Raw genomic sequence first — 15,000 nt, 5'->3', positions numbered from 1 at the left:
CCTCCCCATGTAAGGTCTGATGTTAGAGTGATTTCCAAGTATTTGACTGGTGTGCTACGCTTCTGCCTATCCTTGTGCGTCTATCCGTGTAAAAGTGAGTGGATTTCCTTTTGCTGAAGTGCATTTATACTATCCTTTAAGGAATTTGCACATACAGTGGAAACTCAACATAATGAGAGCTCCCGGTCCCTACTTAATCACTCATTCATCATATCAATTTCTCATTATTAATGATGGTGAATAAATAATCACATAAAATTCATTCTCATGAATTTTTTCACAATAATATTGCTATCAGAGTGGGTTTTTTGCAACAAGAATATCAGTTAGAAAACTAGTGTGAATAATTTATTATTAATTACATGATGGTTTTCCAAATTTTTTCTGCAATGGAGTTCTTTGCAAACCTGGGAGTTTTTATGGAACATTTAGGTCATTTTTGAGGCTGGGTAATGGTAATTGTTCTAACTTAAGAAGGATTTTATTCATTTTATTTTAGTCATTATTTTTAAATATAGAACTAAAATTATACAATATAAACATAAAAATATGAAGGAATAATTCAATTATTGACTTTTGTGATTTTGAATTTTTAAAGTACATATCCTCTTGATACCAGATACAATATTGGTAAGTTGTATTCAAATATCTGGTCTGGCACCGAGCCTGTTCCTGCACTTAGACTTCGTAGTAGCATAGTATGAAAATCCCGCTTCGCATGTATAGGTTGTAGAAAAGGGAAGTAAAGCAATAATAGCTCGTTTTGATAAATTGGGGTACTCTTTTGACAAACTTGCACAGAAATCATTTTAAGACATCTTCGTATTTTTTTTAAACAAAGCCACCAATGAAATCAATTAGATTTTCATAATCTTTTATGTTTAAGCCTAGTGTTTTAGCTGTCATGGAAAGTGAATTTCGAACTCTGGAATCGTCCTTTGTAGTTTTTGGAAAATATTGTAAAAGAGTTAATTTCAGGTTATGTAGGTGCTCTAAAATGCTTTGGAAAAGTTGTAATCTGTTTTCAAATTTGATTCCTTCAAACATTCATGTAAAGCAGAAAAACAATCAAAATTATTGAAGTCAACTAAAGAAATCCAAAATTTTACTTTTTTGTCAAAAGATGCAAATTCATCTCTTGTATTAAAAATTGTATTTTTTCCTTGTAATGATAAGTTAGTTTCTTTAGACTAGGTAAAAACTTCTGCCGGATATGCAAGTTTTATCAAGCGTAATGGATTTTGTTAAAACTTCTGCAAACGTTTGTACTTGATTACTAGTTATGTACTGAATTATTTTGTGTCATCAGGAAGACCTCTTTTTGAAGTTCATAAAATCTTAACAATGTCTTCCCTCTGGATAGCCATGTCACTTCAGTATGTAATGAAAGTGCAAGTTTCAAATTCCACAGCATTTCAAGTCAAGGTACAATTTCTCCTCTGTGCGCATGTATGTTTTACCCAAAGGCGGAACCTGATGAAATCATGATTTCCATCAGGATGTGAATGGTGAAACTCCCAACTTGGTTCATGCTGACAGTAAATCTGCATTCTTTGTTACTGTATGTGATATAGTAGAGCACATATTGGCCATATGTGACTCTTATAGGTCAGTTTATTGCTCATTTGTTGTTGTTTATTTGGGGAGGGTGGAGGAATTAGCCAGAATGACCATTGCTGGATGGCCATGAGCCAACTGCACATGCACAATTGTGGATTATTGCAGTAATTGTTAACAAATTTGGGCATCAACAAAAGTATAGAATCAGGAGGATGTTACTTAATTTTCAAATATTGCAATCAAATTTGCACATTAACAAAGGCATAGAATCAGTAGGGTGTTACTTCGTTTTCAAATATTGGAATGCATTTTCAAATGAAACATTATATTACAAATCATCAAAGTTAATTTTAAACTGAGATTTCATGGGAGAGCATGACTCAGAAAAAACACAGATTCAGCCATTGTATTCAAGTTATTATAGTGAGTGATTAGGTATTGCAGAAAACTTGGAAACAGCAGTGGAGAGGAATTTTGCATCACTGACAACTTGAAAGATACCTTGGCGAAGACAGGAATAGGAACTACAAAAAGCTTATTGTGGTCAACACAACCTATGGTTCTTAATTGCAAAATAGGAGGGCCTCGAAGAGTTCAAAACTTAGATATTAGACCGCATGTGACTAGGATTTCCAAATTGCCATAGAAATGACTTTTCAACAAGCAAGTGTGATTGCTAATACCAGAGGCATGACTGATTTTGCAAGATCAAAATCATGGTGTTCTAGGGTCATGAAGTGACATGATCTACGTATGAGGACTAAAACTAAAACAGCTCGGTTGATGCCAACAGAGTGTAAAGACAAGACTACTGAGTTGTATGCAATTGTATCAGTTAAGGGACAAGAGAACATAAAAAACTTTCACATTAAGTTTCACACGGACATGGTTGAGGTCCCACTGTCTCTCAATGTACCCCAAAAAAACTTAGATTCTAAAGGGGCAAGTTGTGTAATTGTTAAAACTTGTGAACATGAGAAAACACATTTTTGTTGTCTTACTATGCCCATGCAACAAAATGGCCACATCTTTTGATTTTCTTAAGGAAAACCTTGCCCAAGGAAAACCTGCCCACAAGTGTGTTTGTGCACCTTCATCCTAAGGGGAGGATGGATGAAAGGGTGGTGAAGTTTGTCCATGAACAACTTGCCTTACTAGTATGCGATCAGTTTTGGATTCACTGCACAGAAGCTTTTGATACAGTCTGCTGACTTTGAAGTGGCACCTATAGGAAGGAGGATGAGGCTTGACATTTTGCAGATTTGTGAATGGATCACAACTTAATGGAATGGCGTGAAATTTGAGACAGTTTTAAAATCATTTAGGAAATATAGAATTATGAATGTATTTGATGGCACGTAGGATGATATTTTATATGATGACTCATTTCTCAAGAAGAGGCTTCCCATAATTTTTCATTTAGCTCCGGAGATGCATTTCTGGGTTTTGAGATAAGTGATGAAAGGGCACCTAGCTACTATGTTCCTTGGTTACATTTTTATAGACATCAATATGAACAACTATAAAATAAGTGATAGTGTACTAAATCCTATGAAAATTCATGAAAAATGTTTTTTTCCGATTTTTTCTTAAAAGAGTGTATGAAAAAGGGAATGCATCGCATACCCCAGTATGTCCAATACAGTGGAAAATACATTAATTGCATGATAAAGCAAACAAAGCAATCGGCAAAGATTCATTCGCAAAATCTTTATTCACATCATATCATCAGTAAAGTGTGTTTATGAGTATGTGTCGTATTCTGTAATGCTTTTCAGGTATTACTCCACATATTCATGTATTAGTTTTTGAACATGAATATTCTGGCTGCTTTTTTAGAAAATAAATAAATGGTGAAAGAAGGGCACCATTTCTGAGTAGAAACATTAGTCTCAGCAAAAATAGGGAATATTTCAGTATGAATATCATAATTTAATGCTATTTCATCATTGGAATTTCTCACCTTTGGATATGAAAGTATAACCTACAATATAATTCTGTTGACAAAAACAGTAACTAGTCAATCTTAAAAGGGAACTCTAATATTGCCAAATGGGAATATTAATTTTGGAAAGATGCCAATGACTATTCCCTCCAAAAATAGTAACTAGTCGAGCTATTGAAATATTACTGAAATAAGGGTCAAATTCCAAAGAAACTGTGGGAGATGCCGCAACAGTAACTTATAACGGAGTCATCCGCTAATGTGCATTTCAATGTAACAATTTCAGAGTGTAAAACTCCCAGTCAAGGCGAATGATTTTTACACTCTGAAATTGTTACATTGAAATAAGGGTAAAAAATATTTGGAGAAACCAAATTATTTAGTGATTATTTAAGAACTTATTTTAAAGAATTTATTGATATTTTTAGTTTGCTATTCTAAAATCACTGACCATACCCTCAAACCAGGATATCAGTATGTATGGTCAACGTAGCTTGAAGTAATTCATTACTTGTATCCGAAAGACACCTCTTTTGGTGTCAAAAATTCGTCATTTTGAAAGTCTACTGAAAAATATTTTTCATCACATTGACTGGCAAGTAAACATGATTATAACGAAAAATATTTCCATTGTGAGGTATATATTATTCAGCTTCAAAGATCTTTAAATTTGCATATGAGGTAATATCAAAGCCCCAGCTGTTAGGATCTATCAGGAATATGTTGAAATACTTTTGATGGATAGTATTCTTGTCACAGTTTTCTATTCCATACGAACTTGGGCTAGTGGATAGGAATGGTCTAATAGTTTGGGAGTCAGATGAAGAAGGCAGATGAACTGCCTTATGGGAAACTGTCTCATTTCCTTGTGATTAGTGGTTCATTGTTAAATATCACCAAATAAAGCTTGTAGTCATCTAGGTACATTTGAAGTTGCCTTACTTGTTTCACAAAGGTTTATTTGTTCTGGCTTGCTGGGGCCTGTTTTTATTTTAGAGAGTAAGAATGAACAATTTTCTGCCCCTTTCAAATTGTTGCTTTTTGATAAATTATTAAACAGTTAATGATAATGACTTTTGTCCAAGCAACATTTGAACTTTTCACTCTGCCACGAAAATTACATTTTCTTCATTTATTTAATGAGTGGATGCAAAAGTTTTTTTTTTTTGGTAAAAATTTTTTCCTTTTAGAATCAGTGTTATGGTCTGTTAAAAGAAAAAGATTGTTTGAATAAATACTTGACTTTTTAGTTACCTTTTAATCAGGTGTATCGCCTTCAAAATACATCCCTCGGCTGCCAATACAATGCTCTTAATATATATTCAGCTTTTGAATGTCACCCGGAATGCTTCTTTTGGGATAGCATTTAAGTATATGGTAGAAATTTGTTGGATGTCTTCATTAGTATTAAATCGGCATCCTGTCAAGGTGGATTTCAACTTAGGAAAGAGGAAAAAATCCGCTGGAGCAAGATACAGAGAGTAAGGTGGTTGGGAGATAGTCGGTTTGCTGTTTTTGGCCAAAAACTCAGTAACAATGAATGATTTGTGTACCAGTGCATTGTCGTGATGAAAGCACCTAGACTTGTTTTTCCACATTTGTGGTCTCTTCCGCAACATGGCGTGTATTAACCTTCTCATAACGTCTATATAGTGCTGCTCATTCACTCATTGTTCTTTGGGGACATAATCATTGCATAAGTTTCATTTGCTTTTTTTCCAAGGTGGAAACAAAATTCAATGCACACTTTCTGCTTCTCTAACTCCTTCATTCTCACTGAAAAAAGAATTTGTACTGCAAGCGTATGCAAGCTCAGAAAGGAATTGCTGTTGTGTGGAGATAAGTCGAGATAGGGCTGTAAGAAAGATGATGTTTTACTTTTCACAAATGCTGCTAGAAGGTGGCCTCTCACTGATTATGATCTGTAAAGCAGTCTGCATGTAGGAAGACCAGACCAGTCTATTTTTTTGTATGGACCTTGTATAATGTATGGAATACTGAGGAATCATTGGCAAAAGGGGATCAGCTCATCTTTTGGGCTGAATCAATTTTGCTGAAATTATATTCTCATCACTAGATACTGTTTTCAGCATTATAAAAATTTTACTAGAGGAGAGAGAGGGACAGGTTGTAATAGTTTCCTCCTTTGAATTTTTGTTACTCCCCCCCCCCCACTATTGATCTAGTTTTGTGAAATGTTACTGTGTTGGATTTGCCATTGTTAACGTGAATGATTGCAATAACCAAAAAATGGTTCTTATTAAAAATATTTAATATTAATTATTTTCATATGGATGTTGATGTTGTAACTCACACCCAGTACCTAGGCAGGTGGTAACAGCAGTTTTGGAAATTAACAGCACAAGGATAAATTAAGCAAAGGAAAAGTACTCTTCATCATATGAACGGTTTTTTATTGGCCTGCAACAGCAATTGATTAAGTATTCAATGTAAAAGTATCCATTCAGGTTCTTTCGTGTAGGTTTTCAATCCTTCAGGATCAGAGTAAAAATTATGACATGTTAAATGTGTCCTCTTTAACATATTTCTTTAAATGCACCCAACATCATCTGCTTTATAAGCACTGCTCCAATTCCATATGATCATTTTTTCTTTACAAAAGTGTTCTACTCATTGACGCTTGATGATTGAGAGTCATTTCCATCAAAGTTGTTAAATTTGAGTTTTCTCTCAAGAGCTTTCTTACCAGTCTCCCTTGAGCATTTTGACCCTCATCATGCATGTGGCAACTAATGCCATCACTTTTTCCACTTAAGAGTGTCGATCGTCATCTTTTAATTGCTGTTTAACTATTGTATCGGTGAAGATATCACCATTCCTTCTATGTCTTCCTATTTCTGGTGTTTTTCGAAGTGATACGAGTATCTTTGGGAACAGCGGGGTGAATTCAGATGAAAACTCTTAATTTAGACTGAAGGCGAGTGGCAAAAAGAGGAGCAGCTGGCCTTAAAGATGTATGGGTGAAAATGTCTGCAAGGGACTCCTCGCTGTTTGGCAGTATGCCAATTAAAGGAGCATTTGATGCAGGAGGTTGCAGAGTAGCTCTGCAGGGGGAGGGGTGGTGATCGTGAGGTGGCAGATTCACTGCTGCCTGGTTCCTCCTTCAGGGGTCTGTCTCTAACATAGATTTATGTGAAGCCAAGGAAAAATGAGTATTGAATGAATGGATACCAGCAGGTCCAGAACGCAAGTAATGGTTGTCTCACTAGCTGTTGAAAATGGTTGATGCCAGCAGATATTTTGTCCAATCTCTTGACAGCACTTTATTTGGTAGTAGTAGGGGAGGCGACCGGTAGCTAAGGTCATTTGCGCCATTAGGGATGGATAGGGTAGGAGGAAGGGTGGAAAGAAAGACAGCGTTGGCATTAGCCTACTCTTAACAAAAGGCACCTAGGGGTCCGCAGCTCAAAGTCCCATCGAACGGATGGCTTACTCACTCAAAGGTCTCTCCACAAAGCACCTCAAGTAGGGATCGGGATACAAATAAAAAACATCTACCGTCTCCAGGATTTGAACCTGGGCCCTCTTGGTGGGAATCCAGTATGTTAGCCACCGCACCATCGTGATCCCATTTTATTTGGTCCTAGGTCCAAATATTAAGAGGTTTATGGGGTGAAGTCATTTATTCCATGTAGTGGGAATGATATTAGAACAAAACCGTGTTCTCGTTATAGGCCAATTAGTTGAACACTGAAGTGTGGCTGGTTATCGGTTATAGGTTGGAAAGTTTGGATCGGTATGGCTGGAGAAGGATTGCAGTGGAAAATGAAGTGCATAATAAATCAGGGTCCTGTTTTTTCTGTGATCCACCTGTATCTGTTTGGTGCACCGAACTTGTTTCTATTTGGCTCATCCATTACTTTCAGTTCACTCTAATTCTTCTTAGGGAACAAGAACATATGGGGAGTGAAATTTCCTGAAGCGTTAACAGTGACAGTAATTGCCATCACCCAGCCATATGAATTCCTCTCCAAGACGCTGTATTTGAGCACCTTATTACATAAGAATAAATACTTTAGCTGGGCTAGTAATAGCATTAAACAGTATTTGACTGCTCAACACCATGTAGTCATTCAGACTTTTTAGTTGCTGATCAACAAGTATCATTCCACCTTTTAGCAGCCAAAAAAAGAATCCTTTTTCAGTTATCCATGCTAGACTTATAGCTAACTTTAGCTAGATATCTCAAAAGGGTAGAATAATGAATACTGGTTCTCTTTAGTGCTATCTTTCATTCGAAGCAGTTATCCTCAGGATTTGTAATAATGAGTTTTGCAACCCTATCCGTTATGCCTTGAGGCATCTTCCCCTTCCCAGTCTTTCATTTACAGGTTCTCATTTGATAACTATCTCTATCAATTGTTGTGTAAGTTAAGTTCTGGAAACTGTAGAATAAGCCTTCTTATCACAAAGTTAAATAGGGATAACCTACACATCTTGTCAAATACATAAACATAGGTATTGCATTTTTATGAATTAGCAAGGATAGTGATGGAACTTGCAAACTGTGTTTCAACTGTCTCCAGGGAAAGTTTTAACAAAAATGCGGCTACAAGCTATAAATCAGGGGAAGAAAACAGCATCCTGATGAAGTTAGACTTAATGATGTTTCACCAATCCACCTCCTTTACCCTGCTCACAATCTAATTCGGTAATTAATCCAACTTCATGAGAATCCCACATATTTACTGGCAGCATATTTAAAGTTCAGATAAAGAAGTTATCTATCACTGGTAAGTGATTGATAACATTCCTCTTTAGCCTTTCTGTCACATTTCCTCAGTACTCTTAGGATACTCTAGGGGCAGTCAAATGAAAATTAAACACCTGCTATAGCACACAGTCCACGTGAAAGGTAGCAGCACTGTTGTTATGCTTCAGTACTGCCATTACTGTGGTAGGAGAACTGCGCAGTGAGAACTCAAAGGCGCACGCAGTTGTTGGGTTAGGTTCTTGTTGGTACGTGGACTGGTTGTTTTAGTGGTTTTTTCATTTGACTGCCATTCATAGATAATAATTTTTTACTAGCTTGGACTTGAATTATATTATCATTAATTTCAATAAAATATCTAAGACCAGGAAATAATAATGAATTTCATAAATGCTTCTAATCACTCGGTAAAAGGATAATTTAAATGGAGAGTAAATCACATAGTAGGTTCCATCACAGGTCCCTAATGGCATTGCTTCAGGTTCATCTGTGCATGCCCATTGCCTCTTACAAAGTATCTCCTTGATATCTTCTTGATCAGTGAAAAGCTTGTGTTGCAACTTGCCCCATGTGAAAGCCCCCCCCCCCTCTCCCCCAGGTTCCCTTACCTTGAAAAGATCCTGTTAAGTGAATGCTACTGATGAAAGTAAAGATATTGTGAATGCTGTCTTCAAAGGAACCTCAATCAATGTTTTTCTTGATAGCCGAAGAACCTAATTTTTTATAAAAAATTTATTACCTTGGCTGTCAAACATACCATAAGAATTTTGAGTAACAAGCAAATGATGAAGGAAGAAAGTAGGAAATTATTGTTAAAAGTGAAATGAACTTAATGCTTCAAATGACTGCAGAATTATCTTATGACTATCAAAATTGCAAAACAAAATCTGCTGTTGCTATGTTCTTATTTGTCTAGTACTTTCATTAAACCCTCCAGAGCACTTTTGCGCATCTATACATTTTGAAAAACTGCTGTAACATTGTATACAATTTAGTAAAATGTAAAAGGTGGTCTGTGCTTTATTTATTATTTGATTTTGGGAAAAGCTGCATTTATGTTCATTGGCTGGTGATTAAAGTTCATTAGTGAAAAATATCCCAGTGTAAAAAAATAATTTGCAGAGATTAATCTGAGTTCAGGGAACAGAGCCTGCCAAGTATTGATTAAAACTTTTCTGAAAAAAAGTTAATTTCTCAATGTGTAAAGTTGAAACACTAAGTCTTAAATTGAAGAACAGAAAATATAGATATTTTATTTTTTAATCTTGCAAAAGAGGCAGTGATTAAGTCATTAGGAGTTCAATTTTTTGAATTTATCGTGATATTTCACATTGGTCTTCTCAGTAGGAATTGAAACATGAATTTTCTTAAGTGTCAGCCACATTCTGTGTGCCCTAAGAAACTGTAAAAATATTAGAAGAAGAATCCAACTCTTATTATATTGCATATTAGTAATGCCAGATGATATGTAAAATTTTCACATCTCTCAGCCTCATGCCACAAGTTACCCTAGTGTTGGAAAATTTTTTATTTTGCCTCTCTTAGTCTTTGCTTTCTGTTTTGGTTTTTACATGCATATGAATGCAGGGTTAAAATCCTCACAAGAACTCCCCACCATTATCTGCGGAATTAGACTAATATATTCTTTGATTTCCTATACACTAACAAAATTTTGCAGCTTTCATTTTATTTAAAAATATCGTTTCATCGAAACATACAAACTGGGAATATTTTTCCCTTCTTCGATGGTCTTGTATTTACTTGGGACATGGTGTGGATTAATTTGCATCTAAGCCTATGCATAAGAAGTTATAGGCAAATTAAAAGAAAAATACAATTTGTTTTGGAGTTGTGGTATGAAGATAAATTTAGGGAGTTGAGGTTTGCTAAAGAATGCGTATTGTGTTCACTGTTTCCTGGGCTGGGTAAAATTATGTCCTCCTGATGATTTATTGCTGCATATTAATATACCTGATTTACTCAAAGTATCTGAAGGTCTATGGTTCTGTACCAATTAGCTCAACTCTGTAAATGTGATTAAGTTACACAAAAGAAATTTTACAAATGCTCTCAAATCACTCATACAGTAGTTGTGTGCAACTTTTTTTGAGGTGAAATTTTGTTTCTGTGTATGCAAATGTATTGAGACGATGCTTATTCGTTAAGAGGCATTTTTTGTACAGAGTTAACCTTAAAGTCTTGAGGCTGTAACCAATGAGAGGCTATGTAATATTTTTCACTTTAACTGGTGGATCCCATTATCTGTTTTAATATTTAGTTTGGTTGAGCTCCCACAGAGAGTAAAAAGTTTATTGGATACCAAATGTGTTTGGCTTAGATAGGAATCAAATCATTAGAAATCACACATTCTTTTAGGTTTATCAAAATGTCAGAAAGTTTTAGAGAACCATAATCCAACTATCAAATGCACTTGGTTTATTGATATTGATTATGCTTTAGTTTGGCTTATTTTTGCACTTTGGTCTTTCCATAATGTTGCATGCTGTGCAGTGTGTATTTTATTGTATTGTACTGCTTTTGAATTTCTTCTCCGTCCTCTTATACTTTTGCAGTGATGAATATGCTCCTGTAAGCTGTCGTAAATTGTTATCCACTCATATTTTTTTAACTTAGTGGCATTAACGCCTTCCATAACTTTACTACTTTTTCTTTTCAAACCAACTATATTACTTATCCTTGTCAATTATGATCACATCTTGCTCTAAGGTGTTTGGCTTTCTCAGTCATCTTTACCATTTCTTATTCATTAATCATTGAATCGTTGATAAAGGACATTTTAGAGCTTATTGCAAATGTGAACAGGTTTCCTTTTGGTTAATATCTAAACTTGAGCTTCCCTTACCACTGCTCTCATTCCTTTTTGTAGGAGTGTGAACAAGAGTTGACCCAAAAAGGGGAGATGGTGAGTCGTCTCCAGGCAAAGACTAGCCAGATCGGACAAATCCTCAACAACTTAGAGCGTTACAACCACTTGTTAAAAGATGGAAAGGAAACGCCCAACGCGACTCAGCTAAAGGGCCAGGGCCCACGAAAGTAAAAAAAAAAAACTTTCTTTCAATGGACCATATTTGCTCTTATGGGACACCAACTTAACGTGTATCTTTCCCCAAAAATATTTAGATGGACTGTAGTCAAGCCAAAAAAAGCCATCAACATCTGCTGCTAAATTATATAGGCAGTGTTTGGATGTGTGCTACTTGAGTTGCACTTTGTGATGTTGAAAATCTTATAGAAGCTATTTGTCTAAACCTCCAGCATCTTTGAAGATACAAAAGAGTTTCACAGTGTATTTGTCATTAATTAGCACTTTCGCATTTCCTTGGAGACAACTGACTAACAAATAGTTTTAGTATAATTCAGTGCCTGAAAATGTTGATCTAAATTTTCAAGAAATAACATATAAATCATTGTTTCTATCTTGTGTTTTTCTTAATCTTTTCCATAATTGTTTGTAAAATTATATCTTTTGATTAACCTTTTTGTCTTACTTATTATTGCTTTCAATGAGAAATGTTCATAAATTTTCTTGTTTTTGTTACATTAATCGTCTTAATTGATGGTTATTGTATCAGGGAATCATATGATGGGTGCTTGTTGTAAAATGGTAATGGAGGTGTATAAAAGGTTTTTAAAACATAGAATCATTTGTTCAGTGATCACCTGCATAACATGATATGGCTTGGTACTAACCCGCAACTCAAAATCATAAACTTCATTAAAATATCTGCAAGTTCTTAGTTGTCATGCAATAATATGAAATATTAATTTTATTCTCTTAATTAGACACATTTTTCCTTTTCTTCTTGTAACTTTTCATCTTGTTCTGTAACAAATTAACCTCATCAACATAAAATTGACACAAACATCACACATTAACTGGAAAGTTACTCCAAAAATCTTCATAAACATTCTTATCAACAGCATTTTTGTTGGAGTCTACACGTTTTAGCAAATTTAATGGTTTTATACTTGTTGATTTTGATTTAATTGGCTTAGTAAAATTATTAATGTGTTGGAAGTCCTTCATTTATGGTGTAAAATTTGTTCCACCAATCTTAATATTGTTAATTTCAGAATGTGTTGTAGGTACTTTTTAAAAATATTCTCATGCCTATTTTCATGGCTGTTGTCATGTGGAGCTTTACGGAAAATGTTTGACATCTATATGAACATAATGCTTAGAATAAAAAATAGAGTGCTTTTCATTGTTTAGCAAAAGTAAGCTAGGGCAGTCTCCTTTCAGTAAGCTATAGTATCAGAGAACTTCCTTCAATTAAGCATAAAACTAAACATTTCATCATCAGTTTTTTGATTTGATGCCCTATTTATTTTTTGATTTAAAGTGGTACAATATTGATAACTCTTTTGGTTGCAAATAATATATTCTATTACTATTGCATTCTCTGCTGAAAGTAAATGACATTTTACTTTCATTTTTAAATAACTGTAATTATCAATTCACCGTTTATGAAGGAAACTATCGAGGAGATGTTTATTTTGCTGTCAGAAAGAAAAGGTTGTCAAACAGTGAGTGTTTTTAGCAGTACTGGCAACGTGTGATGCAATGAGTAATATTATATACATACATAATTGGGCTTACATCACTTTTGTTACAATTTTTTTAATGGAGGAGACTTCTCACGCCAGTAAAAATAAATATTTGTGATGGAATTTGAGCTATTCTCTTGGCGTATGTTGAATAACCTGGATCTGTCTGCGATGGGCCTGATATAAAAATGCATTAAAAATCTTGTTTTGTCAGTTTGCTTGTCACTAGCAGTATAAATCTGTATGAAGTAATTATTCATGGGCAATACACTGAAACTTAGTAATAATCTTATGTCAGATCTAATTAAGTTGAAGTAGCATAATTCAAGGACTTCTCACAAAATTGAAGTCTTCCATAAAAGGAGGATATATTTTGTAAGATGAGAAAAATAATTATTATTCATGATTTAAATTTAAGTTGATATTTATGGTTGCTACATTTGTGCAATGGTTTTGGTTTTCTTCAATTACATGTGTTGTTTCTAGGCCCAATTCTCTATTGTATTAAGTAAACATGAAGTTCTTGAGCTGCTACTATGTGTTGCATTCCAGGAATGTGAAAGTTCTCTAAAACACAAAACTGAGCTTATCAACAAACTGGAGAGTAAGACTTCCGCCATGGCTGACACCATCCAAAAAGTGGATGAAAAGTAGGTATTTGCTGTGGGAGTTTAACTAAATGTTCCTATGGAGCTTTTTAATGGTTTATATATATTTTTTTCGTTAACAACTATATTATAACAAAAAATAGGTTTCTTTTTTAAGCATTTTTTTCACAATAATGGGAATGGAAAGTGATTGAATAATAAACGCTAGATAGTTGGGATATGTTTCTAGTGTGCTGAGAATGACAAATTCTTAAAAAATTCTTTAATCATTGCTTTTTTTGTATGATTAAATTTTATATTGTTGCCTTTTTCATTGGATTTACAATACCCAGGTCATTTTGATGGGTAACTTTTATTTCTAAACCTGGTTGCTTGTTGATTTCCCTTAGTTTTTAGACTACAATATGGCATGGGCCATAATAGTAATTTTAGGGCGCAAATCCAAGTAAATTATGCATTTGCATTCTCTGGTAAAATACTGAACTCTGCTGTATCATGTAAGCTGGTACACTATCAGTTTTCGTGAAAATAAGTGATCTTGCTTTGTAAAGTTAAACAGAAACATGGTGCAATGGTGCTTATCATGGATGATGATATGATCATCATCCTCGTAATACGATGTCAGCCATTAATTTTTCTATTTTACTGACATTGGCCATGTTACATTTATGCGGTTGATGTGAATTAATCAAAATAACGTACCACCTGCTGTACTGGATAGGAATGAAAGTACACATTTATGATGTAATAAAGTAGAAAAGGAGCTCTCTCTTTCTGGAACTGCAAGTTTATTGATTAAGCTTGGGATAAAATGTAACGTTACAAGTTGATTAATAATAACTAATAATGAAGTCTATAATGACTTAAAAGTTGATTATATGTGACCTCAAGATATGACATTCAATAGTTAATGGTTTCTAATTACTGTGTGTTAAATGCATCTATGATAATGTTACTGAAATGCTGTGTATGTTCTCAAATGGCTGAAATAAATGGCAAACCTTAGAGGCAGCTTCTTTTATATGTATTTGTGGACATAGGATAAATATTTAAGATTGGTAATATTTTGATTGAACATGTCTGATTAAATAGAATTATCTTTTATTAATCCATGTATGTTTGAGAATGTTCTTAAATCATATCAGCCTGGAGATGTGCAGACAAATGTTTCGATACAAGTTCCCTTTATTATTACCAACTGCTTAGTTTAAGTTATTGGGAGTACCTCTGAAGATGATGATTCAAGTTCCCCTGTAAGTGCTTGTCCTTTTTTGTAAACCTCAGCAAGGAACACAAATAAACTAACTTAAGAAGAAAGAGGTGGATTATTTGTTGATTAGATGCATCATTGTGATTCATGTTACTTTTAATTTTTTGCTTTTCTATTATTTGGGTTTGCCATTCATTTCTGACCTGCTAGCATTAATGTTTATTTACATTCATTTATTTTCGTTTGCTATTTTGTTTCAAAACTTTCCTGTTTATAATGCATGTCTATGGTCTTAAATAGTGATGATTTATGCTTTGCACATGAAGAAATTCTTCTTATTAAGTCGCAGGAGTTTTTATGCACACTCAATTACTTA

General features: G+C 34.3%; 1 protein-coding gene across 3 annotated transcripts in view; it reads left to right on the top strand.

The window, feature by feature from the left end:
• Positions 1–15,000, top strand: part of LOC139686051 (protein RUFY3) — a 61,686-nt gene that overhangs the window by 39,365 nt on the left and 7,321 nt on the right. For all 3 annotated transcript variants that reach the window (XM_071583152.1, XM_071583153.1, XM_071583151.1), the window contains one exon: positions 13,359–13,456. In XM_071583152.1, coding sequence (XP_071439253.1) covers positions 13,359–13,456 — 98 coding nt within the window. The remainder of the gene's footprint in view (positions 1–13,358; positions 13,457–15,000) is intronic.

Source organism: Hetaerina americana, unplaced genomic scaffold (genome assembly GCF_022747635.1).
Source record: "Hetaerina americana unplaced genomic scaffold, ioHetAmer1.1.p SCAF_13, whole genome shotgun sequence".
Taxonomy (NCBI): Eukaryota; Metazoa; Arthropoda; class Insecta; order Odonata; family Calopterygidae; genus Hetaerina; species Hetaerina americana.
The sequence above is the reverse complement of the archived record's forward strand: the minus strand, read 5'-3'. Positions and strand labels throughout refer to the sequence as shown.